At 56.9% G+C, this 25,069-nt stretch overlaps 6 protein-coding genes across 6 annotated transcripts; 4 read left to right on the top strand and 2 right to left on the bottom strand.

Moving 5' to 3' along the window:
- Positions 1–3,869: 3,869 nt before the first annotated feature.
- Positions 3,870–5,157, top strand: BJ171DRAFT_425757 (adenylate kinase-domain-containing protein; the record flags this gene model as incomplete). The annotated part of the gene is made up of 5 exons (XM_053107736.1): positions 3,870–3,915; positions 4,049–4,212; positions 4,303–4,369; positions 4,476–4,522; positions 4,747–5,157. Coding segments are annotated over 5 exons (735 nt in total), but the record flags the coding sequence as incomplete, so codon positions are not given.
- A 152-nt stretch (positions 5,158–5,309) lies between these two features.
- On the bottom strand, positions 5,310–6,339 carry BJ171DRAFT_511506 (uncharacterized protein). The gene has a single exon (XM_053111594.1). It carries the CDS (start codon positions 6,116–6,118, stop codon positions 5,732–5,734), a length of 387 nt encoding a protein of 128 aa, XP_052965086.1. The 5' UTR covers positions 6,119–6,339; the 3' UTR covers positions 5,310–5,731.
- Positions 6,340–10,421: 4,082 nt separating this feature from the next.
- BJ171DRAFT_625364 (uncharacterized protein) lies at positions 10,422–15,420 on the top strand (the record flags this gene model as incomplete). The annotated part of the gene is made up of 7 exons (XM_053115504.1): positions 10,422–10,474; positions 10,504–10,540; positions 10,694–11,760; positions 11,892–12,005; positions 12,123–12,580; positions 12,797–15,210; positions 15,292–15,420. 7 exons carry the CDS (start codon positions 10,422–10,424, stop codon positions 15,418–15,420), a joined length of 4,272 nt encoding a protein of 1,423 aa, XP_052965085.1.
- A 1,686-nt stretch (positions 15,421–17,106) lies between these two features.
- BJ171DRAFT_157931 (peptidyl-tRNA hydrolase) lies at positions 17,107–19,024 on the bottom strand. Its single transcript, XM_053105855.1, has 5 exons — positions 18,897–19,024; positions 18,604–18,738; positions 18,335–18,441; positions 17,960–18,125; positions 17,107–17,720 (listed from the first exon to the last, which is right to left on the bottom strand). The coding sequence occupies exons 1-5, from the start codon at positions 18,982–18,984 to the stop codon at positions 17,290–17,292; spliced, it is 927 nt and encodes a 308-aa protein (XP_052965084.1). The 5' UTR covers positions 18,985–19,024; the 3' UTR covers positions 17,107–17,289.
- A 260-nt stretch (positions 19,025–19,284) lies between these two features.
- On the top strand, positions 19,285–22,729 carry BJ171DRAFT_511494 (WD40-repeat-containing domain protein). The gene is made up of 13 exons (XM_053111593.1): positions 19,285–19,496; positions 19,704–19,759; positions 19,938–19,991; positions 20,270–20,392; positions 20,551–20,596; positions 20,685–20,785; positions 20,889–20,933; positions 21,027–21,128; positions 21,290–21,529; positions 21,609–21,663; positions 21,877–21,988; positions 22,203–22,399; positions 22,484–22,729. The coding sequence occupies exons 1-13, from the start codon at positions 19,325–19,327 to the stop codon at positions 22,591–22,593; spliced, it is 1,413 nt and encodes a 470-aa protein (XP_052965083.1). The 5' UTR covers positions 19,285–19,324; the 3' UTR covers positions 22,594–22,729.
- A 579-nt stretch (positions 22,730–23,308) lies between these two features.
- BJ171DRAFT_157850 (uncharacterized protein) lies at positions 23,309–24,762 on the top strand. Its single transcript, XM_053105854.1, has 5 exons — positions 23,309–23,386; positions 23,541–23,652; positions 23,760–23,838; positions 24,123–24,218; positions 24,383–24,762. Exons 2-5 carry the CDS (start codon positions 23,637–23,639, stop codon positions 24,708–24,710), a joined length of 519 nt encoding a protein of 172 aa, XP_052965082.1. The 5' UTR covers positions 23,309–23,386; positions 23,541–23,636; the 3' UTR covers positions 24,711–24,762.
- Positions 24,763–25,069: the final 307 nt, after the last annotated feature.

Raw genomic sequence — 25,069 nt, 5'->3', positions numbered from 1 at the left:
AACCGGCCGATGGCTTCCATCCTCCGCCCGCCCCCGCTTTCTCCCTCCCATCCCACCCTTTAGTGCGGAATCAGAGCCGCCTTGTTCAGAGCCATCATCGCTTTCGCTTACTTTTTTTTTTGCCCCCAGTCTGACCGTTTGCACTGCGACGGTATTCAGACGAGCAACATCGGCAAGCCCATACGACGTCCTCTAGATACACCTTTGGTGAGTGAATACTTCCGACCCTCATTATCCCCTCCGAGCGCTATCAGTCAGCTCGTTCTGGCACTGCGAACCGGACCGGACCGGGCTCGTCCGTGAGAAACAGCTTCCAAATGCCGCAACCTGCCGACCCCTCGCCAGTCGTTGGCACCTGGCGGACAGCTCAGCGTCCTCTGGGCCTGCACAGCGGATTTCCCGCCGCAGCCAGGTGTTGCAGCTGTCTCTCTATTCCTCGGTTGGATTGGTCGGATGATTTTTGACCTTGGACTCAGTGTCGGATGCTCGGCGCTTCTCACTCAACTCTCTTTCGCGCTGACGGGGAGAGGAGCTGTTCATATGAGGATATGGCTGACTCATATATTTGTATCCTGGCAATGGTTTCGCTTGGATTTGTGGGCACGACTGGCATCTGGTGCACCATGTTCATCACAGTCTCAACCAGCGCAGCCTTCGCCTCAGCGTGTGAGACGACCAAGCCAACCACAGCCTCGATCCTGGGACCACCTGTAGCTGTTGCGCAGACATGGACCCGCAGGAGCAAGCACCGACCACTGAGCCCGAGTCGGCCGAGGTGCACCCGTCCGCGCCTCCCGATAGTGAGGTTCCATCCCCTCCTCCTGATGTCGTTGCCGCCACCGAAGGTATGGTCTCTGCGGAGGCCGACGAACCAGCGTCTTCAGTCGATCCGCCAAATACATATAGCCCAGATAGCGTCGCTGGCGAGGCGGATGACGCCACTGCCGATGCGAATACAAGCGACACATATAGAGCAGTTGAATCAAATCAAGCCGAGCATGAGACACAACAGCAACGACACCAGACGGGATCTCGAATAGCCTCTGAGAGTCATATTAGCCAATCCCCAGCAACAGAAGAGTCTCATGTCTCAGCCGCACCACAAAGCGGCGGTACTGTTGGATACTCTCAAGATGACCTGGGGCAAATGGCAGAGTCAGCCAATGGAAACATGGAGGATCAGCGACAAGAACAGCAGCAGGAACAAGTACAACAGCAGGAAGGACAGCAGGAACAACAAGAGCAACAGCAGGAGTTACAGCAGTCAGAGGAGTACAAATCACCCGAGCCTATCATGGGCTCTGGCAGCCAGGGCGATGGCGTCCCTGTAGAAGAGCATCGGCCATCGGAGACAAGGAGTCGAGAGGAGTCGCAGACGACCAAGAACGTGGATGGGCAGGCCTACAGCTACGACGACGAGTTTGAGAGCGAGGTTTCTATTGCGGATAAGAGTCAAGCATATGACGCCGTCATGGATGGCGGCCAGGTGCAGGAACCCAGGACAAACGTGGACAGCCGCGATGGCGAATTGATGACTGCGTGTAGGACACTTTCTGCTGCTGATGCACCGAGATGATCATCAGCCCGGATAGCATGTCCCACTTGGAAACAGCGGGATCCTGGGGTGTGGCAGTCGGCCGTGGAGTATCGTCAGCACCGTTTCGAATGCATGTGTCCATAGACTAACACACATGACCGAGCCACTGTACTTACTCGATGCCCTGTTCTTGTCCAGATATACCGACTCAGCCATCACCAGAAGTCGCTGCAGAGCACCTGGATGAAGGCGCCACGGAATCAGCACCTGGCGAGGCTGCAGTATCTACCGACGATGCCATACCTGCAGAGCAAGGAGACGCTCCCCCTCCAGAGACGGAACCCGGCAATGAGTTTGTGGGTACTGAAGCACAAGCAGCGGACGCAGTCGACCAAGAAACCACGCAAGAGATACCACAAGGTACAGACACTATAGAACCGGCTCTACAGCCGGAGCAGCTCGAGCGGGCTGCAGATACCGCCGTCGCGGCGGACTTGACAACGAGAGACTCGCAGGTCCTCGGCGCAGCCGCAGAGATCCCTCTTCCCGCCAGTCGTGGTGATAGCCTCAACTCGCTTGGTGGACTCATTAACGAGTCCACCAGCCATGATAACGAGGCACCAGCCGGGGCTGACATGATAGGCCCGGGCAGCAGCTATCTGGAATCTACCCAGACTGAGCAGTCTGCAGAGCATGAGCCCAGCAGCAATGTCGATGATGGGGAGGCTCAGTCAGCAGCTCCGGACGCTGAGCCTGCCAGCGAGACAGCAGCAGCATCTAGAGCGACCCAAGAGGATGAAGTGCCTCAGCAGGATGTGGCGCCACCAACCGATAATGATCTGGGCAATAACGAGAATTACGAAGGGTCCCAGGGCAATGACCAGAAGCCAGCAGAGCCGGAAGAGGCACTGCCGGTGGGTCAGCAACCTCCGCCCCAGCAGTCACAATCTCACCAGGAGCACCGGCGTGCGGAAAGCTCGCTGACACTCGAGGAGGCACGTCAGCAGCCCTTGCCCGAGAGCCGAGCCAGCAGTTTCAACCAGCTCGAGCATTCAGGCTCCCAGCCTGTTATCTCCGCGGGTGATGCGCACGGTGAAGGGGCACTCGTCGAGGCGGCGCCCACTGAAGCCTATGCCAGCTACTCAGCAGACCAAATTGACGATTTTGAGTCGGCCGGTTCCGACCTTCCTGCCAAAGTCGAAGCCGAAGCCGAGGCCGCCCCAGAGACAGCGGGCGTCGAAGCCGAGGCAGCACGAGTTTCGGTATCCTCTGTAGGGCTGAATCATGCATCCGAGATTCCCCTGCCTCAAAGCAGAGGCAACAGCCTCAACGCGCTCGATTCATCATATGAGGAGGGAGCTGGAGCCACCGACACTCGGGCTCCAGACGAGGCCATGGAAGTGCCTGCGGCGGAGGGCGTTTCTCCTCAGGCCGAGATCGATGCAGAGGGCCAAAACGAAGAGACTGCAATTGAGCCTCAGCTACAGCAGCATCAGACCGACGAGGCCACAGCCGAGGCACTAGAGCTTCAGGCTGATCGAGAGTCCCGGGTCCTGGACGCAGCAGATCATGCACCTCAACCCACAAGTCAGAGCATCAGCCTGAGCGAGCTCAATGCAGAGACCGATACTAATGTCGAACCTGAACCTATTGACACAGATGTCACCAACGCAGCGGCCGAGCTGGAGCAATCCGCGACTGACACAACGGCGCAGTACGAGGATGAGGCCAAGTTCGAAGACGCTTCCGGTGGCGAAGATGCAGCTCCAAAAGCCGACGGATACGAGAATGAGGCCTATGAAGCAGCAGCAGATGCGCCAGCACCCGAAAAAGAGGGCACCGGTTCCCGCGGCTCTCTTTCACTGGACCGTGCTGCAGAAGTGCCGTTGCCTTACAGCACTGGCGCCAGCCTGATGTCTATGAGACCGAGCCGTGCAAGTCTGGATCAAAGCACTGCCTCAGACTCCAAAGCTCGCGAGCTTGATACTTTTCCTTATGCCCAGCCTGAAGAATCTGCCGCCCCTGTCGAATCGACCGCCGAGCCACCATTGGAACTCCGAGAGTCACAAGTATTCGAGCGAGCACGAAGTGTGCCGCTTCCAAAGAGCGTGGGTGTCAGTTTAGCAGCCATCGGGCCGACTGAAGACCAAGCTCAAGAGCCAGCGTCAGAATCTCAAGCCGAGCCCATGCAAGAAACGAAGCACGAAAGTCACCATGCCCACAGCTCACGTCCCAATGAGATTATCGCCCTCAGTAAGTCGAGAATCACTCTCGATTCCGTTGATATAACTTTTATGATCGGAAGGCACATGCTAACCTGCCCTGCTTCCACTTCTCAGACGGTCCTCTCAATCATCCGAATGTCGTCTTTGTTTTGGGTACGAGCAGCACTTGCGCTCGGGGATGCCAATGGCTGTTTGAATCACACCAGAACGCAACAGCTGTTGAGCTTGTGGTCTACTTTCCTTCAACTAACGTTCATAAAATGCATTAAATTGTGTGCTGCAACAGGGGGGCCTGGATCAGGCAAGGGCACACAATGTACTCGACTGGCACAAGAATTCAACCTTGTGCATCTCAGCGCCGGCGATTTGCTCCGCAACGAGGTCAACACCGGATCTGAAGTTGGCGAGATGTGCTCTGCGTTAATGAAAGAGGGCAAGCTTGTGCCCATGGTGAGTCTGGCGGCAGGCAGGTTGGCTGTTGTGTGCTCACATCGCCATTTTTGGTGGATTTTGTTGACTAATCATCCATCCGCTGGTCAGGAAATCACGATCGGGCTTCTGAGAAAAGCCATGGAGTCTCACCGCGATGCCTCGGGATTCCTGATCGGTAAGCGTATGGGGCCACTATGTCGTGCCAGGTCGCCCCATTGCTCTCCCACTTGTGCTGTGTCGATCCATTGCTCATGTCAAATTTCTCACATTGTCACTGCAAGACGGATTCCCTCGTGCGCTGGACCAGGCCCACGAGTTTGAACGGACGGTATGAGCACGTCACTGAGCGCGAGACAGCGAGCCGAGGTCGATTGTTTTGGAGATGGATTTTCAGCCGTTGCCTCGTTGACGAGGGGGATCATCCGACATTTTCGATTCCGAAGATTGATTCGTCACTGCTGTTATCGATATGATGGGTGCGCGGATTCCTTTAGACTGGGTGCAACATGGCAATGTCATGCACTCAAACTAACACCGAATGTGCCCGCATAGATCGGTCCCTGCAGGAAGGCTTTGTTCTACCACTGCACCTTGGACATACTCGAACAGCGCCTGCTGGAGCGTGGAAAGACCAGCGGGCGGGACGACGACAACATCGATGTGATTCGAAAGCGATTTGCCACCTTTGAGAGCCAAAGCATGCCGGTGATTGACTACTACGAGAGCCAAGGCAAAGCTGTCAAGGTCAGTTATGGCTCCCATCCACTTCACAATGGAAATCGCTCTTCGCGGCGATTTAGTGACGATGTCTCGGATCTGTCGTGCTCAACATTTGCAATAATTGCACTTCTGCAGATCTCATCAATACCGCCTATTGAGGAGGTCTACGCCCAATCCAGGAGTGTTTTTACTGATGCACCGCTAAGCAAGGAGCCAGAGCTTGCAGGTATGCGGCATGGATGACCTTGTCTATGGACTTTTCACCCCGCCTCGGAGCGGACGCATTTGCCTCGTGCAGAGGGCTGGATATGAGAGCCAAATCCTTGGCAGATCCTCACCACCACGGCTTTGCATCTGCATCTCCATCTCTATACCCGAATGACAAGTAGTACCGACGGAAAAAGACACAGCAGGTAATACCCGTGACGAAGCCCTGTCTCTCGAGCCGCGGTCTGAAGTGAAGGAGGAGCATACAAGCCAAGACGAACTCGACGCACTGATCGCGGACGTTGAGGCACAGCAAACTCAGTCGACTTCAGAGCTGGTATCTGGAGAGGACAATGTCGATCGTGAACAGAGAGGGGCTGAAAACGACCAGTATGGCGACGAAGAGTTTGCAGAGGCGAATCTGGCTGACGCTGCAGCCGAAACTCAAGCTGACAGCTCAGTGGCACCGACCACCAAAGAAGATCGGGAGCCAACAAGCGTGGATCAAAAGCCAAGTTCAAGCGATCTTGAGGAGCACTTTGTTTCGAGTGAGCCGATAGCCAATCAGGCAGAGTCCGAGGCGACACAGCCCCGGACTGGACAAGAAAACTCAGCTTTGGATGAGTTCGACCTGGAGGCGATGGGGATCGACAGTGACACCGCCGCTATCGGTGGTGCTGCACATGAAGTTGAGGAGCTTGCCGGTGTAGTGGACGGACTCCAAGAACATGAAGGACATGCAGTACACAGCATCCACGATTATGCAGAACACTCCGAGAAGCCTCATGAACTTGCCGAGGAGCCCCAGGCGCAAGATCTGCAGCCATTGGATGCAGAACAGCCAGCGTACCCCACCGTCGAAGACAACTTGCAGACTGGGCAGACTGCGCAGGAATATGGGCTGGAGGAGTTTGATGACATCCTTCAGAGCAACGAGAATGTCCACGAAGACGCAGCTGCAACAGAGGCTGAGGTGGCTCGTGACGAGGGGGCACATACGCAGCAAGATACAGCTGCATATGACTATCTCAACGAACTGGAGCAGGAAATCGCCCCGGAATCAGCACAAGAGAGCCACGCGACTCAAGAAAGCGCGCAACTGGATGAGTCGGATGGATATGGAGAATATGCAGAAGAGGTTAATGAGCTTGACAAAGTCGAGGTCGATGACGAGCGCACCAAAGTCGTTCATCCGGATGTCACTGAGCCGACGCCCCAAGACAGTATGGAATCATATCACCACAACGCAATTCATCGCAGAGTGTCTTTTGATAGTCGTCATGCCGAGAAAATAGTCGTTGTATTTGTTTGCGGACGTTGCCCTGGATTTGAAAACTCGTGTGGCTTGGTGGGGACGGTGGATGGGTTTCATAGATGGAATCGGTGGGCGGGTTGGGTTGATAGATTTGGATGGACCAGTTGATGCTTGTGGATGCTGGCGTGTAGATCAGGGTACTGACATGTGCGTTTGGCATGATCTACAGCATCCGACGCCCGATCCGTAGCAGATTACTCAGAGCTTGCAAGCGAAATGGCCATTCAGATCATCGACTCTGCTCAGAAAGAGCTCGCAACGGAGGCTATCGCCGATCAAGACCGTGAGGAAAGCGCTGCAACCGATGCCCTCTATGGACAAGAAGAAGAGTTTGAGGCGCCACCAGCCGAGGTCGCTCAGCTCGCCAACGCTTCCATAGAGAGCTTGCCTCCCAGCGCGCAGCCGGATTTGGTCGCCCAGAAGGGAGACGAGTCGGCGGCCGAGGAAGGAAAGGAGGACTATGCGACCAACTTTGACGACTTTGATGATTACCCTGTTGCCGATCGAGGCGCCGAGCCACTCACCGTTCCTCCAATGGAAGAAGAAGCCGGTGTCCCAGAGGCTGCCAACCAGTACACCGATGAAACCACCAACGTCCATCCAGAGGCCACGGAGAAGGATGAGAGCAGCTACTCTGCCGGCTTCAGCGACTTTGATCTCCCGCCTGACACCTCGGATCACGAGCCGGCCACAGCCCAAGTCTATGCCACCGAAGAAGCAGCACCCACTGCCTCACATGTTCCCACGGCCGAGCCAGAAGCCTCGGGTCAGGTCGGAGGATATGCCGATGAATACGCACTCGAGCCAGAACAAGAGACATCTCGAGCACCGGCGCCAGAGGCGGAGCAAGTGCGGCCTCTCGAACAAAAAGCCCCGACGCCTCCAAAGTCCAAACCGAGCTCCGTGCGTAGCAGTCGAAATCGTCTCTCTGCATCGGCCAGTGTCGCGAAAGTCACCCACAGCAGCGAGCACACCGAATCAGCCGCCACCGGTGCCGAGGACAGACCAAGCGAGAAGGGATCTTACAAAGGCGTGCCATCACAACGTGAGAGTCTGTCGCACGGCGATGCGGTCACACGCTCATCTCAATCGATAAAGCAAGCGGATCCACCGATGTTCTCTGCATCAAACTCTTACGAGGTATGTTCGTCCGCGAACATGCTGCCCCAGCGGTTCCTGACAGACCAACCTCTCATGCTGTGCTCAAACACCAATCCCCAGGCCGCCGATTCCAGAAATAAGAAGAACAAGGGCGATGTCGACTATGTTGGCCTTGTGTCAAGCTTGCGGCGGGAAATCAGTGTGCTCAAATCCGAGATTGGCGGTCGAGACGTGGCGCTTGACGATTCGAAGGAGCGGGAGCATCAACTTGTCGAGGTAAGGGCGTCATCGTACGCAATGAACCTGCGAACTACTGATTCTGACCCCCCGTCTTTGGAACCGGCGCCGATCGACAGCATATTCATGAAACCGAAAGGACAGGCAAGGATATTCTGGACAAGAACATGCGCATACTGCTTGATCGGCAAAAGAAGGTAGTGCCGCATTCAGCTGGCGATCGCAGTGGTGGCCGATGCGGTGGAATGCGGTGGAATGCGGTGGAATGCGAGCTGACTTGTCGACATTGCGCTCAGGCATATCAAATCCTGGTTGCAAAGCTACGGCGAGAAATCCGACGACTCAAATTTCAGCGCAACTCACTCGCCGATCCGCTCATCGAGGTAAGTGTCGTCGCTGCAGAAACTCTCCAACGGCTTGCCAGTCTGGTCCACGCGATTCCGCAAATGCCTGTTCGTGCGCCTCGCTGACACCCCCTGTTTGCGCATCGTGCCGTACAATTTCCGCATTCAGGCAAAGTACTTCCCGTATTTGCCCCGGACGCCGTATAGCACATCGGCCCGCAAACCCCCGATCGGCATCATCGGCAATCTGCCCCCACGATCGGTCGATTACTTTGCGCTGAATCCTCCGCCCCCGACTGGAAACCATCCCGACAGCGGAAACAGATGGTGGTGGGGCAGTGGACCGGATTCATCAGCTCATCGTGAGTAGATTGCAGTGCGTTTGCACCCTTTGCAGTCGATCTTGGCGTGTTTCGTTGCTCATCTGTCTTGGCCGCTCCTGTTGCAGTGCCTCCGGCTCGCCCCAAGACTGCGCCATCCTCCTCCCATCCTCTGCCCTCTGGATATGTCCGCAAGGGTCGCGCAAACAAGCCGATGACATCCCACGCCCCATTGGAGACCTACAACCGTATCCCAACACCGCCCTCAGACCAAGTGCCGGGTAGCAGGGAGTCTTTGCAGAAGCAGGGGCCAGGCGGCCAGCCACTTCCGGCTCTGCCGCACAAACTGGCTCCGATCGTTCGACCAACCCACGCCGATCGAGAGGAAGAGCTCGAGCACTCTATGATTCACGCGGCTCAACAAAAGATCGATATCAAGTGCGGGGACCGAGTCTGTGTCATGATCAATGACGAAAAATGTCTTGGTAAGCCGGGGGCAACTTGTATCTCTGCCATTATAAGAGGGGGGCTGAACGCCCAGCGGACACTGGCCAATTCAACAGTCAATCGGCGGATCAGCGGAGCCAACTATGACTTGACGCTACAGCTCCACACCTCGGTGTTCATCCTTTGTCACGTACCCTTTGACACTAATCCTTTGGCATGCACCCCATTCATCAGGCATGCTCAAGTATCTGGGAATCTTTGATCCTGCGCCTGAGGCCGGACTCTGGTGCGGCATCAAGCTTGACCGGCCATGTAAGTTTTTGCTGGCGCGCTGCTGGCTATTCCTCAGCAAAGTGTCAGTGTCCTCGCTGCATAGCAGTTGCTGATCCCATGCACACTTGTCCTTTCCCCAACGATTCCTTAGTGGGCAAGCACGACGGCATAGTCCGTGGAAAGCGATACTTTACCTGCGAAGAGAACCACGGACTGTTTGTCAAGCTGGACAAAGTCATTCCAGTCCGGAACAGCACGACCATGAGGGTAAGCGCGCGGCATAATCCAGCACTTTAACCTGATCTAAGCACTGACGCAGGCCCGCCATTTCTCTCGCTATAACGTGTGTGTGTCCACGCTTCCGTGGAATTCTGCGGCTTCAGTCTCACCGCAACTCCAAGCGAGCCGAGAACAGCGACATGCTGCCTGCACAGTCGAAAGCCGTCGCTGTATAGGGTCCTGAGAGCATCGCTGGACTGCAGAGCCGCAAGTGGACACTGCAACGATACCAATACCACTTGCCGCAGCCGCACGCCTGGTGACATCGGCACACTCAAACTGTTATTTGCTTTCGTATTTGAACATTCAATAAATTGGAATATCTTGATCAACCCAGTAACATGGGCTGAGCGGGCATGGTGCTGCCAGGTGGCTCGTCCGCCGGCATCGCGCACTCCGATGGCTGGTCGGCGACTCGATGCTGGTTCTCCGGTGACATCTGCGTTTGAGTGCGCCCATTTCGCACCAACTAGTTCTGTCCGCCTTGTCGCTTCTGATTCGTGAGGGAGATCAATATGTGACATCATCGCCCCGGACGACCCCGCCCCTGCCCAAGCGCTGCATCTGCGAGTCCGGCCGCTCGAGGCTGAGAATAGTGCGCCAAGACGAGGCATACGGACCAATGCTCTATTTCGGCCTCATCCTATCGATCTCCTGCTGAGTTTTCTCACCGTCTCTGTCGCGCCGCCACCTCCCCCATGACTCGACGAGATGCAGAGTGTCCCTGTCCAGTCCTCCTCCAGCGACCGACAACCAATGCAGTTTCCCACGATAACCATCCCGCACACGGCCACCCAGTCATCCACCGGCTTGCGTATACTCACAGCGGACCAAATTTCTTCGAATGGCGAACCCGTCGAGACTCGTGGCGCCTGAGCCATAGTAAAGGAGCGAGAGCGAGTTCCAGCTCGGACGGCGGGCCTGGGTGTGCGGCCTTCAGATCCAAATCGGCTGGTGCTGACGGGCTCGACCAAAGCGGCGACAATGCAAGCACATCCATTCTCCGGCGGCTGCAAGCGCAGCGATCCCATGGAGCAGTAAGTGTTGACCCTCTGTAGCATCGCAGTCAATATGGTCCAGCGCATGTGTTGCTGTCCGAACTGGTCAGAGGGGATGAGCAATATGCCAACGCACTTGGGAAGAGCTACCCTGTTTGAAGTCGAACAAGCCTTGTCGATGTTGTCGTTGGAGATCTGTGTAGGAGTGCTCCGGTCATCGACTGAGTACTGCTACATCTTCCCGACCTCATTTTGAAGACAACCGAGACGTCTGCCGTCAACAAGCCACCGAGCATGTCTCCATATCAACCTCCATCCACGCCCAAACGAGGAGTGCCCTTTCGGAAGAACCCGAGCACCAGCGATGTCGTTCTGAACCGAGCCCTTAAACTCAGCCAGAGTACACGCAGCCTGTTTGCGTCGATGAGCTCACAGCCTGGCGAGCCCGGCGACAGACCAAAGCGTCCATCTACATACTCCAGCAGTGGCCGAATCGCAGAGGGCTCGAGTGACAGCCGTCGGTCGTCCACCAGCAGGGAGAGGTCGATTTTGCCCGATAAAATCTCGAGCGATTCGCTGTTGTCGACTTCATCCGACTCTGGAAAGAAAGTCCGTCGGAGCCGCTTTCACCTCTATCGATCGCTGGACCAGTCCATGGAGCTTATCTATGATCCCTTAAACCAGAGCCGTCGACATACCGCGCCCTCCTTGTGCCAAAAGTATGTCGGGAAGATCGACCACTTTCCCGAGCCAAGTCAGCCGAGTGACAAGCTGGAGCAGACATCGCAAACCGCCAGCAACTGCGACGACCCGAAAACGATCTCTCGCCCTTCGTCGGTAGATTGTCCGCCATCTGTCAATTCGGAACGGCTCTTGACCCGAGCGGCGATATGCGCCGCTGGTGGACCCCAAGAGCAGTCACAAGCCGATGCAGATGCTGTGCGTGGCGAGTGTGGCGAAACAAGCGCCGTGAAGATCGGCAAACCCGCCGGACTTTCAAGATCTCAAGCTTCAAAGACGAGTCCATCGAACGAAAGCAAAGCTGTAGTCGAGCGGCAATCAAGCCGCAAGCCAGCACCAACTCTGGCCACCGATGCGCAGGCCGCAACTGCGGCTAAAGCTCTGGTCAGCGAGGTTAGACGGCGCCTCAAGCATCAGGATACATCGGCCTCGTTCTCTGATACGGAGTTGGAGTTCAGCTCCAAAACGATTCAGCCTTCCAAAATATTTAATTTTGCACCGTTCTTGGACGAACCCTGTGAGCGACGAATCCGAATATGCGCCTCGGCAAAGAAAAAGAAACTCAAAAACCGTCCTCGATCCGGGTACGACTGCTTGGGCTGGATTGCACAATATTCGACACACATGTGTGGAGCAAGCGTTGGTACGCAGCTCCTCTTGACTAGAGCTTGGCAGTCTAACTTGCCCTCTCCGGAACATTGCTATGCTTACTCAGGGCGGCCAAGCCGCGCGTGCTGGACGACATTGAGGATGCGGAAAGGCTCGATTCTCGGACCGCCCTGGCTCAGAAGGGACAGATCTCATTCCGGAGCGCCTTTGACGCAGCGTGGTAAGGTCGTTACCAAAGTCATCGTTGTGGAGAGCATGATTGGTGATACATCCAGTTTGAGGAGGTTATGTCCGATCCAGTGTCTGGGATTCACGCTGGTACCTCGTTCCTTGCTAGCATCACCGGAAGGGCGGTCACCAAGGAGGCCATTGCCAAGGACGAGAGCCGTCTCCTGCTGAAAGTCGAGTCCGGGGTGCCCAGGGCGAGCGCGGACACATCGTCCGAAACCATGGGAGCGAAACTGGATGCGTCGGCCGAAGATAACACAGCCACTTCCCAGACAACAACGCGGAGCTCTCGGACCGGTCTGGCCACCTCGCTGGTTCGCGGGAAGCGGCCAGCGGCATATCCGTTCAGCGATCCCTTTGCCTCCCTAAATATCGGCAACAGCAATCAGTGTTCGTTCGGCACCTCGTACTACTCTGTCCTGACAACATCCTCTGACCCCTTTCTTCAAAGAATAGCCGAGATTGATCGGCTGCAGATGCTCACGATCCTATGGGAGCGGAAGGAAAGAAAGCGCAAACTCAAGTGTCAGCCCAAAGAGGGGTCGATGACCCAAAGCGGTGATGGAGGTATGTGCTGCAACAGTCCTTGGCGACGTAACTTCTGTCGATCTGGGACGCTTGGGATTATAGCGCCGAGCCAGGCCATCGATGCTTGTCGGGGTACGACAGGGAGGACTCGCATACACCGCACAATGCTCAGAGCGGTCATTATTGCCTCTTCTGGCACTGCTTGCGTCGCTACTATCCTTACGGCGCAATATCTAACCTGTCTTTTGTCGCAAGATTCTGTCAAGGGATCGACATCGGGTGCCCCTCAGCCAACCACGACGATCACTCCCAATAAAGTGCTGATTCGCAAGAACTCGTCCTTGGCAAGCGATCCTACCATCGGCAGCGACACTCCACTACCATCCCAAGAGAGCCCTCCTTCGACGCCAGACTCGTCGAGCTCAGCACCAGAGCCCGATAAAGAGCGATCGGACGACAGCGACTCTGTCGAGCAGCCCAAAGCGATAGTGATACAGAAGCGGAGCGATAAAAAGCCAACCAAGGCCACCCGTGCATCGCACACAAAGAGGGCCTATCGGCGTGAGCTGTTCTCGCTCAAGCAAAAACTCACCAGCAAACTCGAGAAGGCCGGACGGAATAGCAACTTTGTGAATCCTGGTACGGGGCCGGCCGATTCAGCAGGTGAGCGATCGGGAAGCGAGGCCGATACTCCGCCGCGAAAGGAGGTGCGCCGCAAGACCAAAATCCGGCCCAAGAAAGTCAAGGGCAAGAAGCCGGCACTTGTCGGCGCTGTCAAGAAGGGGAACACTGATCCAGACAGGAACGAGACCTTGATCGATCTTGATCCCATCCACGACGACATCGACAAGGACGAGTATGAGCCTTGGGGTTGCCGGAAAGACTCTGAGACAGATCCGAGCTCGTCCGACAAGGATCCGACGGTACAGCCGCTGAGAAGTGGTCTTTCCAGTACCAGCAGCTGCACAACATGCAATCGGCCCGCCTCTGCATCTTCCCTGAACAATCTCTCACCACGGTCGTCGTCTGCAGAGCCTGTGCGGATGAGTATCTTGGACATCAGCGCCAAGATTCTGCAGATTTCGTTCTCTGCACTGCACCAGAGGCATAGCTCCGCCGAGAGAAGCACCCCTAAGGAGCCGTGCCCGCCACCAGCACATTTAACCAAAGGCGAGAGCTTTGACCGCTCCAAGATTGGCCCTCGCCGGGTACTCCTGAATCTCGACTCGAGCGAGACCGTGGAGGACGATATTTCGGCGATTCACGAGCCGGTCGGGCCAGTGCCGGAGAGACCGCATCCGGCGGGCGAAACACTTGAAACCACTCACGTCTCCTCAGAAGGTCTTGTCATCAGGGACATTTCCGACACTGCCGATATCGAGATCGAGACAGAGGAGGAAGGGCCCGACAAAAAAATGACTGGCCGGACCCTGAACAACAGTGGCTCAATCGAGATCTCTGAGAACATCGAGGTTTTCCGCTCAGCCTCGGACATACCCGCCATCGACTCGCCGCTCCTCCGGTCTCCTGAAAACAAGCGGAGTCTATCTGTGCTGCGGTCATCGAATCAGGTTGAAACGAAAACCAGATCAGGATCGAAGAGCTACAAGAAGCCGACTCTCGCGAGAGCTGGCAACTACACCCACTCGCTGAAGGAGCCAGGCCATATCAGCGTCTTCTCTGTGCGCAGAGCATACGAGCCTATCAAGGCTGCCCCAGGTCACCTCGTGGACTATGTCTATCCCGAGCCGGATGGAGACTGCGACGATGAGTACGAGAATTATGAGATTGTGCCCACGCAAAAGTTGCGTTCCTCGGAAGAGTCAGATGCTCCCGCCGAAGCAGTGGCGAATGATTCGCCGAGCAAACCCAAGAAAGAATGTATCAAAAAGCAACGCCGGAAGAGGCTCGCCAATGGACAGACAGCAATGCCCACTGCCTGCGCGGAGGGCAAGAAGCCGAGAGAAAGTGGAGCGGCGCCTGTTGCATCTGGCTCAGGATCTGGCTCAGGATCTGGCTCAGGACCAGGGTCGGGCTCAGGGTCGGGCTCAGGCCCTGGTCCTGGTCCTGGAGAAGGCAAGGAGAGGAAGAAGAAAGCCAAATCCAAGGACCGTAAGCGCAAAGACCGGCGATCGTCGCTGAAACTGGGAAGCACGGGCGAGCCCTCTGTGGAGAAGGTATTCCAGTCTCCGGAGCTCGCAAACATAAGCTCATTCGAGCTTGACCAGTTCTCGTCCTGGAACGAGGAAGAAGCCACCGGGGCCGTCGGGGTCTTCCCAGTCTCGATGGGTGCGCTTGATGCCTTTGGTGGTGTACCCGTGAGAAAGCCTGTGGCCAGGTTATCGGGCCAAGCCAAGGCGTTCTCGACCGAGCTGCTGTGTCCCGACCTCCTGGCAATCGTGGCCAGTCCCGGGTCGTTCCAAAGTGACTCGGACGACAATGAAACAGGATCAAACGAAGGTGTCCTTGCGGCCGGCGAGAAATGCCCACCGCAACTCGGGCTGGATTTTGGCGAGGTTGCACGGAAACTGATCGTGGGACCGCCTCCAAAGCCCAAGCGCCTGAAGCATCACGGCTCCAGCGGCAGTATCGGCCGATCCAAAAAGCTGAAAAAGAAGGGCAAGAAAAAATCACAGCGTTCACAAAGCGAAGCAGGGCATCCTGGAGCCGTAGCCAGCCGCCATCCGCTTCTTGGCCAGTGAATACACGCATATGGCCCTAGAATAGCTGACTCTCCAATCAACTTCCAGAACAGCGAGCTCAATGCCGCCGGGGATTTGCTCAGCGGCGCGCAAGTCGAGCATCGCCAGTGGAAATCGATATCGTGCATCCAATATGGCGGTGCTCAAGGCAAGCGCTGCACCGGCCGCCAGCAGTAGCGGCGGTCTACAGCGGGCCCACATTGATGTGTAGTGTGAATGGAGCGGATCGGCCGCCTCGGCTGCCTCGGATCCACGGAGATGATCCAACCCCACTTGGCCGTTGTTGGCCGAGTACAATGTGATCCAACCCCTCTGGGATTTTTTCCAAACCAAATGCCGTCACACTTTTGTCAACACGCTGTGCGCTGCATGTGAAGGCACTCCGGTGTTGGTCGTGGTCCTGAGGAGGCAGAGTGAGGCAAGCCTCAAGGCTTACTCACCATTTCTCCGGCCCGTCTCCTCTGATTGTTTGGTGGCGTACGGCGAGTCAGGGTTACTCCGGAGGCAGTGCTGTCATTGGCGCATATCAGTGGATCAACAAACGACCAAGAAGCAAAACATTTGCGGATTGGGCCACAGCGCAGAATGGGCACCCCCTGGCGGGCTTGCCGCAGGGGTTTGAAGGAGATTCAATCTCCGAGCCAATGTCTCGGCTTGCGAACAGCGGGTCCGGTCCCAAGAGTCATCGTCTCGCAATGTTTACCCGATCGATATCTGGTCCTGGCCGGATGATTGGGGCTCTGCTTCTTGCCATAGCGAGTGGCTGGGGCCTCCGCTATTTACAACTGCGAGAAACATCGATACACACCATTTGTACGAGGCAGATGTACTCCTGTGCCAGCGGCACAATGCCGCCGTTATCCGTTGCCGGGTGTGGACGGAGGCTCGCCCAGCAAGCAACACACAAGACAAGAAGCCGTCGTCGAGTTGCCTCATCAAAACCGGGTCGCGTGCAGCACTTGGGACCGCCAATCTCAACGGATTCAAACGGATTGTTGCCCGGGTCGGCAGGCGTCCTCGTTGGGTTCCCTCCCAACTATATATTCGATGCCGCCGCCAGCGCCAACGACGTTCTGCTTTGGCCTCGTTACTGGCTTATGAGACACCCCTTTGGTATTACTTACCTATTCAGAAAACGATAGTACCTGTGATGGCTGTTGCGTACATCGAACGCATGTAGGTTTCCTGCTGCCAGGAAATTGTTCGCCACGATGTAGCATGCACCTTGGCTCTGGCTAATAGCCTTTCCGCCCATAGTACATTCACAACGAAAACCGTCCACATCCCGTCTGCTGCTCTGCAGCTCGTCGGCTCTCTGCCAACAGCACTTCCTGCAAACAGCAGCGAGACAACGCTGAATCTTACGCTCACAACTCTCACCAACACCGACTCTGATGGATCGGCATCGCCTCAGAGGCCGGCGCTGAAACGCTCCGGTGCTCAGCCCTGCTCGCTCAGCCCGTCCCAGAAGAAAATGGTCAGCTTCGAAGACGAATCGTCACTCCGGCGGAAAATACGCCATGTGGCGATATGGATCACCCGCCTCAAGCTCTGTTCTCAGCTGAGAAGCTGCATGATGGCAGGAAAATACAGTAAGCATGCTCTCGGCTCGCCTCTTCCCGACTTGCCACCAGCCAGGGCAAACCCATTCCGATCGGCTTGGATTGAGGCATATTGCTAACCCTTTGTATCGGGACGGGGTCGGTAGCCTTTGCCACGGTTTACTACATTATCCTGGGTGACGACTGAGTCCGCCGTCTCCCCCCCCCTCGCGCTGCCGCTGGGTTGCGCGCAAGATACCCTTGGTCGTTGATATACCCGCAACAGGCGTTCAATATAATGCATGGCTCGATCCAGGATGCAGAAGAATGGCATCGCGCAGAAGGCGAGATTCAAGAGCCGCGCATCTCAGACCGATGAGCGCAGACCCATCAAGAAAGGACGCAGTGGCAGACAACCACATCGTACCCGCACAGGTTTGGTGTGGCCGAGCAAGCCTTTGCGCAAACCAGGGCATATAGTCGACACCGCGGTACCGCAGACCGTCTACACACCAACCGTCTCAAACGGAAAAGAGAGCGACTCCATCTGGAGATACAGAGCCGAGTCAGCACTAATTGAATAGGGGACGACGACAAGACTGCGAGCCAGTGCGATCTGGACGCTCACCTGCTGAAGCTTGTTCAGGGGCAGCTTCTTGCTTTTGCCAAACTTCTTTTTGGTGGATTTGGAATCGCCGTTGGAAGCAAAATAGTACTGCAGGGCTTGCGCGGTCAGGTCCAAGGCGTAGCCGAACAAATCCAGCTCGCGGTTTTCCTTTTGGAACGAAGCGTCGACGAACTGGAGAGCCTTGGTGTCTCCGTGCGGGCGGCCGATTCCAAGGCGGAATCGGATAAACTCGCTGGCGCTGTTTCCAAGGTGCTGGACAATAGACTCGACGCCCTTGTGGCCGCGAATGGCTCCAAGATCTGTTCCGGCTGCGATGATGACAATAGGGGTGTTGTACGAGAAGTGACGAGGGTGGTGAGGATGGAGGACGGGGTCGATGCGCAAGCCAAATATCATCTGACAGGAGGGGCTCCATGCACCATAACTGCTATGTTGGCGGAATGCACAGACGCCAGGCCGAGTCGCCTGTGCATCGGTGCTGTGCCATCAGAGGCAAGAGTGAGGGCTGATCCGAAAGTGCGGGCTGGATCGGTGGATGGTTACTCACTGTGGATCGCGATCGAGCCCGGCAGGGTGTTGAGATCGTCAAAGGCGACGATGAGCTGCTTGGACGGGTTCGCAATATTATAAGCCAGCAGCACGTTCCGCACGGCGACGCCTGAATCGTTCATTCCCCAGATGGGCTTGACGATGAGCAAACGAAGTGTTCGCGACTGCAGAGCACATCGAGCCAATATCAAGTCGATGCATGCGGAAACGAAGGAGAAAGTCCGGTGAGACATGCGAGTGGTGCTGGACGATTCAGCAGGACCGATAAGCCAGACGGAACTGTCCGGGCTTGACCGAACGGCTGTAGCCTGACATTGCCGCTTCATGACTTCCAGCCGACGGGACAGCGGCATTGCAGGAACAAGCGACATACTACTGGCTCGGCGGACTGCTTCTTGGATGCCTTGGCGATAGCAACATCGGAGTGGCTTGCAAGAGTCTCGCCAGGGAAAATTGTGAACACGGTGTCATTGATGTCGGCTATCGTCCGGATGGCCGGTGGGCAGGATGGTCGACAGTGTCAAAGGGACAGGCGGCGGTCGCTGCTGGTCAGAGCCCGAACAAATGACGAATGCGGCGATGCATGTGCCAGAGAACGGATAGTCAACAGGAGACAGCGAGCAGCGGACCGATGCGAAATACCTCCAAGATCGTTGCGGCGGACATAGCGTGGTGGGTGGGTTGGCAGGGTCGGGTTGTCTACGCTGCCGCCTGTGGCCAGCAGATGCTGCTGCATGTGGATGCAGTTGGAGAGGTAATCGCAGAAGAGAAAGCCGGCTGCGGATGAAGACAACGTCGCCGTTGATGGCGATGGCGATGGCGATGGCGATGGCGATGGCGATGGCGATGGCGATGGCCAAGGAAGAAGGGACATGGATTAGCGGCGACAAACTGGAGATGTGCGAGAGCGAGGCACGACAGGACCAGGGAGGTACCGTTGTGTCGGGAGGAAGCGGCCGCTTCGCCAGTGTTGCCGAGGCCGACGACGACATAGTCGATCTGCGGGGTCTGCGGGTCCTGCATGGCGCCGTGCTGGTTGTGCGTTCGAGAAAGCAGCGAGATGAGGGGGAGTGGTGGTGTGCGGATGGCCAGCAGCATCGCTCGTGGCCATTCGGGCAGGAACAGACCGAGCAAGGAGAGGCGCCGCCGAGCAAGCGCAAAAAGCGCGCAGGCCGAATCCGGAAACGGCGGTGTGACACAGGCCTTCTCCAGATCCACCAATCAGGGCCGCGGCGGTGGCGGTCCTTCGGCGCAGCCCTAACCCTGCGGCCAGGGGGTTGTGCGCCTGCCCCGAGGCTGGCCGCCAGACCCAGGCCCTCTGCCCAGATCGTCCCAAGGCCCCACGATACCAGACACACCGAGCATGGAGGTCGACACACCTGAGCAGCGGCCGCAGGACACACCCGCCGCACAGACCCCTCCTGCCCAGCCCGAGAGCCAGCCGGCCCATGCGGGAGGCAATCCGTCAGCGACTTTGGCTGGCGCGGCGATTGTCGAGGAGGAGCTCGACACCTATCTGAACCCTGTCAGCCGAGGTGGGTGCTCTGGAGAAGGGCGTCCGGATATCAAGAGGATGATATCAAGAAGATATCAAGAAGATATCTAGAGGAGAAGACATTGAGAGGATGATTCAACACTCGCTGGAGACGTTCACGGGAGAGGCTCCTCCGGGTTTCTTGCTAGCTTTACTGACCTTTGCGTCCGCGATCCTCGTTCTGGATCAACGATGCGGTCGACTCCAGAAACCGACGGAGTCATTCTGCATGACAACGATATCTGCTATACCGTCACGCCCGTGGTAATGTTGCGGGATGAAAGCGTTTGGAGCCCGTATGATCGCGGTCGCAACGGCTCCTACCGATACCAGCCGGTCGATTCGGCGAGCAGACTCCTGCCAGACATGAAAACGCAGTCGAGTCTGGTGTTCTCGATCAAGTGGTCGCTGACAGACGACGGCCTGATCAACACACCCACAGGTCTCGGCTGGCCACCCTTGCAGTGTGTACTGCGTTGCAGCGACGAGAAACATGGTGGGTCCTTGCAAAGCGCTCGCCATGCTGAAGCGAGAGCAAAGATCCAAGCAAATGCAGAGATGACAAACGACCACAGCCAGAGCCATCCAATCGCCTGGATACCATGCAGCCGATACGGCAGCCACATAGTCCGGAAGCGGAGCGCTTCGTCGGACACCACCGACGCATCGTCTCGAGGCAGAACAGCATCGGGCAGTACAGTATCGAGCAGACACCGCTGACGGCCACAACGACGATACTCACGCATTCGAATATCTCCTCGATGGAACGGCCAGCGATGGGTCTACACTGGGGGCGATGACGGCTTCATCCGCAAATTTGATTTCGTACCTTCCATGAACGGTGACTATCCTCTGCCGCTGAACCAGCGCCACGGACTTGCCGATTCGATCATCCGGGTACGGCGCGCTTTCGAGCCGCAGAAGCTCGTCTGTTCGAAGCTCTTTTGGCTGAACCCCGTTTGTTGGAACGCTACGACTTGCGAGTCGTTTTTTATCAAACAACTGCGAATGATCGCGTCCAAGCTGACGACTCCTCGCCGCACGCTCGTCGCCAGGGAGGGCTGCTGATCTCAGCATGGGAAAACGAGGAAACGCTGCCGCGTGAGTATACGACTGCGTATGAAGCTATCCCTGGCGCTGTGGTCTCGTCAAGTTGGCTCGCTGGCTGAACACACATATCGTGAGACAGGACCGAACGCCGCCGATTCGGCACCGACAGAGAACCGCATCTCACCAGTATACAGCATCGACGTTCATTCGGAAGGAGCATGGGTCGTTACCGGATGTGAGGTGCGTTGAGTGGACAAGCTTGTGCTTTGGCTGCTGCCGCCCTGCTGCATTTCTTGGCCGCAGCGAACACTGCGCCGCTCCTTAACTGTGTCTAAAACTCTAGTCCGGAGCCATCAACATGTGGACTGGACGACATGACGAAGGGACGGTGAGTCGACTTTACTGCGGTGCAGCGACAGGCTGAGCTCGATCCAGCCCTCGAGCGCCAGTATGCTCAGTGACGCGGATCCCTCTCCGACAGTGCTTCCACACTCTTCAGCACCACAAAAACTCGGTATCAGTCCTCAAAATCACGCCAGATGAAACGGGACTGTTCAGTGGCTCGTGGGACAAGAGTGTGCTGGTGAGTGAGAATCAAGATATGTGCCCGCTGTACTGTCTGGCGATGCCCGCCATACCACGATGCGAATGTGTCGGAGTGATTGTTCTGGATGTGACTTCAGTGCTGATGCGATCGAAATCCTCTCCATGGCACGCCGTCCTACTGCTGGAACAATACTGCAGCGCTGGGATCTCAACGTTGGTAGGGTTGTTCGAGAGTTCTCCGGAGCATCCTCCCAGATTACGTCGATATCCCTGCGGCCAACTCCCAACACGGGCACGGGCCTGCCCAGCCGAAGCACCGAGAGCATTCTCATGTGCACGTCGTTTGACGGCTGCATCGGCATATTCGACGAGCGGGTTCCAGGACGGCCGCAGATCCGAAAGATCCTGCCTCAAGGGTCGCCGCCATGGGCGCTGTCGGTGAGTTTCTCGAGATTGGAAGACATCGCAGGTCGGTTGATGGCACAATCGCTCAACAAGCAGCAATTGCTCCCTCCAGGCTTGCTGGAGTAACGATGGAAAGCGGATCTACTGCGGGAGGAGAAACGGCACCGGTAAGGACAAGCTGCTGCTGGGTGCGAGCATTGTAGTCGCTGGGTGCGAAGATTGCTGCGGTCTTGCGAACTGCCTCGACGACGGATTTTGGACAGTGTCCTGTCCATTCTCAACCGAGCAGCCGCATCGGACCAGTGCGCTAGCATCATATGACCAGCCATCTGGATCTGCCCGGTGCTTATGACGGCCCTTGCTTCCCATTTCCTGGCCAGTGGATGAGTACGACTTTGCCGAGGGCAAGATTTTGCGAACCCTTCGCCTGCCGCGGGACTCTGGAGCCGTAAGCCAGGTGAATATTATGCCAAACGATCGGCACTTGCTTTGGTAAGTATTTGTCCCCCGCCTTTCTTGCAGAGCGTGGTCTGGTCTGGTCTGGTCCGCGCTCGGCCAGGCTGCTTCAATCTGCGAAACAATCAACGGTTTATTCAACGAAGTGGCAGTCACAAACGCCGAATCGACGACAGTGGCTTTCTATTGGCCTCGCGTCATCAAGGCGGTGCAATGGAGCTGACAGACCTCATTCTGCCCGTGTCCCCAGTGCCTCATACGACAACATCCGTCTTTGGGATCTGCAAGCATCAGAGTCCAAGCCAACAGCAGCCGACTCGTCGGTTCCATCCACCCCGAATGCCGCCAATCCGGTGACGCAGAGCAACCGGAGGCTCGACATTGGCGATAGCGCGTGTCCCTTCACGATCGTGCCAGGGCATCATGGCGGGGTGCTTTCGAGTCTGTGTAAGTACTGCAAGCTGAGCGACCAGCGGACAGCCTGTGCATCTGGTTGTACACTGATACTGCTTGTTGCGCCACCTTCGCCAGATATCGACGCCTCTAGAAAGTATCTGATCAGCGCATCCGGCGCGCGAGGATGGGACGGCGTCTCAACCAATATGTGTTTGTTCTACGATGTGAAGCCGCAGCGACAGTGAGGCTACGCCCGAGTCCGGGCTGCATGGTTCCTGCGAGCCATCGGCAAGCGCCATTGCCAAGCGCCATGAGCATGCCGGCGGTTTCCTGCCAGAGTGCTGCGAGTCCCACCCCGACCGCCAGGGCGAGCAGGGCGAGAGCCGAATCAGAGCCAGGACGGCTGGAATAGACCTCCCGGCACATATGCGCAGCACATCTGAACCCGTGCGACACAAGCGCGCACGCCGCACCTTGGTCGCGCCTGTCCTTGTTGCCGCACCGCGGTCCCAGCGCGCCTCTTGGTTTGGCGACGCCATTGTGGTGTACTGTGCTGTGTTATTGTCTGCCTGCAAAACACAGCACGCAACAATCCTGTGCAAGCGCAGCTGTTCTCGCAGGCATGTCAGCTCTGGGCTGCCTCTTCTTCCTCGCCCGTTGTCCTTCGTCCTCGTCCATCTTGCCTCGGCCGATCCGCTCTGGGCATTTTGTCGTCTGTCGTCTTCATTCACAGGTCCTCCCCCCTGTTGTATTTTCATGTTCAATTGTAATCTTACCTGTGCTTGAAACAACAACCCCGCCACCTTCATCTGGCTACTTTCTTCTTCTTTTGCAACCGTCCTCATATCTTCCTGACCAGCGCCTCTTCCCGCCTCCAAGCGCTCCCATCCAAAAGAACCTCTTTGACGACAAGCCTGCCTGACTTGCAGTCCCAACGCCTCTGCATCTCCATCGTCTTGTCCAGCCACAAACGATTCTTTCTTCCCGTCTGAGAATCTCCTTCAGAACGAAATCGAGAGAAATCCTTCCCCCAACGCTGTAAGCTCCCCCCGTTGACCTATCGGCCTCCATCGAGGTTCATCCAGTGTCGAGTGCAGCAGATGCAGTTCCGAAATACCCCGTGTGCCTCCTCTGGCCGTGGTTGTGGCTGTGTTGCTGATGCCCAAGTGCACCCTTCCCTCGCTCGACCCAGCCGCCCACATCGTCGCATTCACTGTCCTCCGACCTGCCCCAATCCTCCGCACACATACCGCACCAAAGCCTGTCTTCATTTGACCAAATCGAAACCATGATGGACGCCGTTGGTAAGGAAGCTCGTGCTCGAGGATAACCGAGTGCAGTCAATCGTTACGGGTCCGACTCGTTCGCAGCCTGCTCTGGCTAACCGTCCGTGGCATGGTCGATGATGCAGATGTCGTTGGATATGTCTACTGTCCCCCGGGATGGGACGAGCAGCGTCTCCGCTCGGGACCAGACGCCGAGGCGATCGGGTATGTGTCCTCCACCTGTGGTGCTCTGGGTCTGCGCAGGAGCGGGGCGGTGTCCAGGATGGCAGCTTGTCAAAGAATGGCAGCGACAGACAACCAAGCTCGGCACGGTTCTGGAAAGGGTATCTGTCCGGCTGGCAACGGGACGACTCCCGAGCCACTGGCGTGCGGTTATCGCCGAGTGTGATACCTGCCCTCGGGATACTATCCGACAGCATCGAATCTCATGTTAACGCCGGCGCTCCTCGGTCGGTCATGCTGCTTTCATATCGACTCGCCGCATCCAGACAAATCGCCGTGTCGACCTACACCGACATTGCCTACATCAAGGAGAAGAATGCCATCCAGATCTCTGGGGAGACTCACGACGATGTCTACCAAGCGTAAGCGTCTCTGTATCCTGGCGGACGGACGGGATCTCTGTCGGTGGGACGAAGCATCTACGAGTTGTGTGTGGCTGCATGTATGTAGGACGAGTGTATGGAGCTATTGCTATTTGGAGCTATGGAACGCTGGCGGTGCTAACCAATGCTCTCGGCCGCAACAGCCAGAACAAACTGAACGCCCTCTTCTTCCCCGTCATTGTCAAGTCCAAGCGCCAGTGGGCCCGCCCCGATCGACCCGGTGTCTGGGGCCAGCGCCGAGACTCGACGAATGGCGGCAACGCCAACGGTGGTGCCGGTGCCAACAACAACAACAACCCCTCCAACGGCAACAACACTGCCAACGGCGGTAACGGTGGTAACGGTGGCGAGCCCCAACAGAACGGCGGCCGCGGCATTCGCAAGATGCGGTCCGAATCGTCGCTTCGCCCCCAGAGCCAGCAGCCCCAGCCCTATGGAGCACCGGCCAGCCAGACCCACGGCTGGAAGTAAGGAGACCAGCACGGTTGTTCCGGCCGGCTTTGTGGGCGATCAGACGAGCCGAAGGTTACGGCCGGCACGATCGATTCCGGGAGCTGCCGGACATGACCCAGGACTACGAGCGAGCTCTGGGATGGCGATCTCCGCTTCTGGCGTGGCGACGCCGCCTTCCAAACCCATTGTGCATCAGCCGGAGCAAACGGCTCTGTCTCTTCGTGCGTCCAGTCCGAGTGCAACCAACCGGCAGACGGCCCTGTCTGCCATCTGCTGGATCTGTTTTGTTCTTCCAAGCCAAAGTACCAGTTGAAATCAATATAACTTGCTCGACACCAGTGCCAAAGGTTGGGTGGGCGGTAAGGGCGGCTGCCGAG

This window comes from Polychytrium aggregatum, assembly GCF_025602895.1.
Source record: "Polychytrium aggregatum strain JEL109 chromosome Unknown BJ171scaffold_27, whole genome shotgun sequence".
NCBI classification, from domain to species: Eukaryota; Fungi; Chytridiomycota; class Chytridiomycetes; order Polychytriales; genus Polychytrium; species Polychytrium aggregatum.
This window is presented reverse-complemented; position numbering and strand designations above follow the sequence as displayed.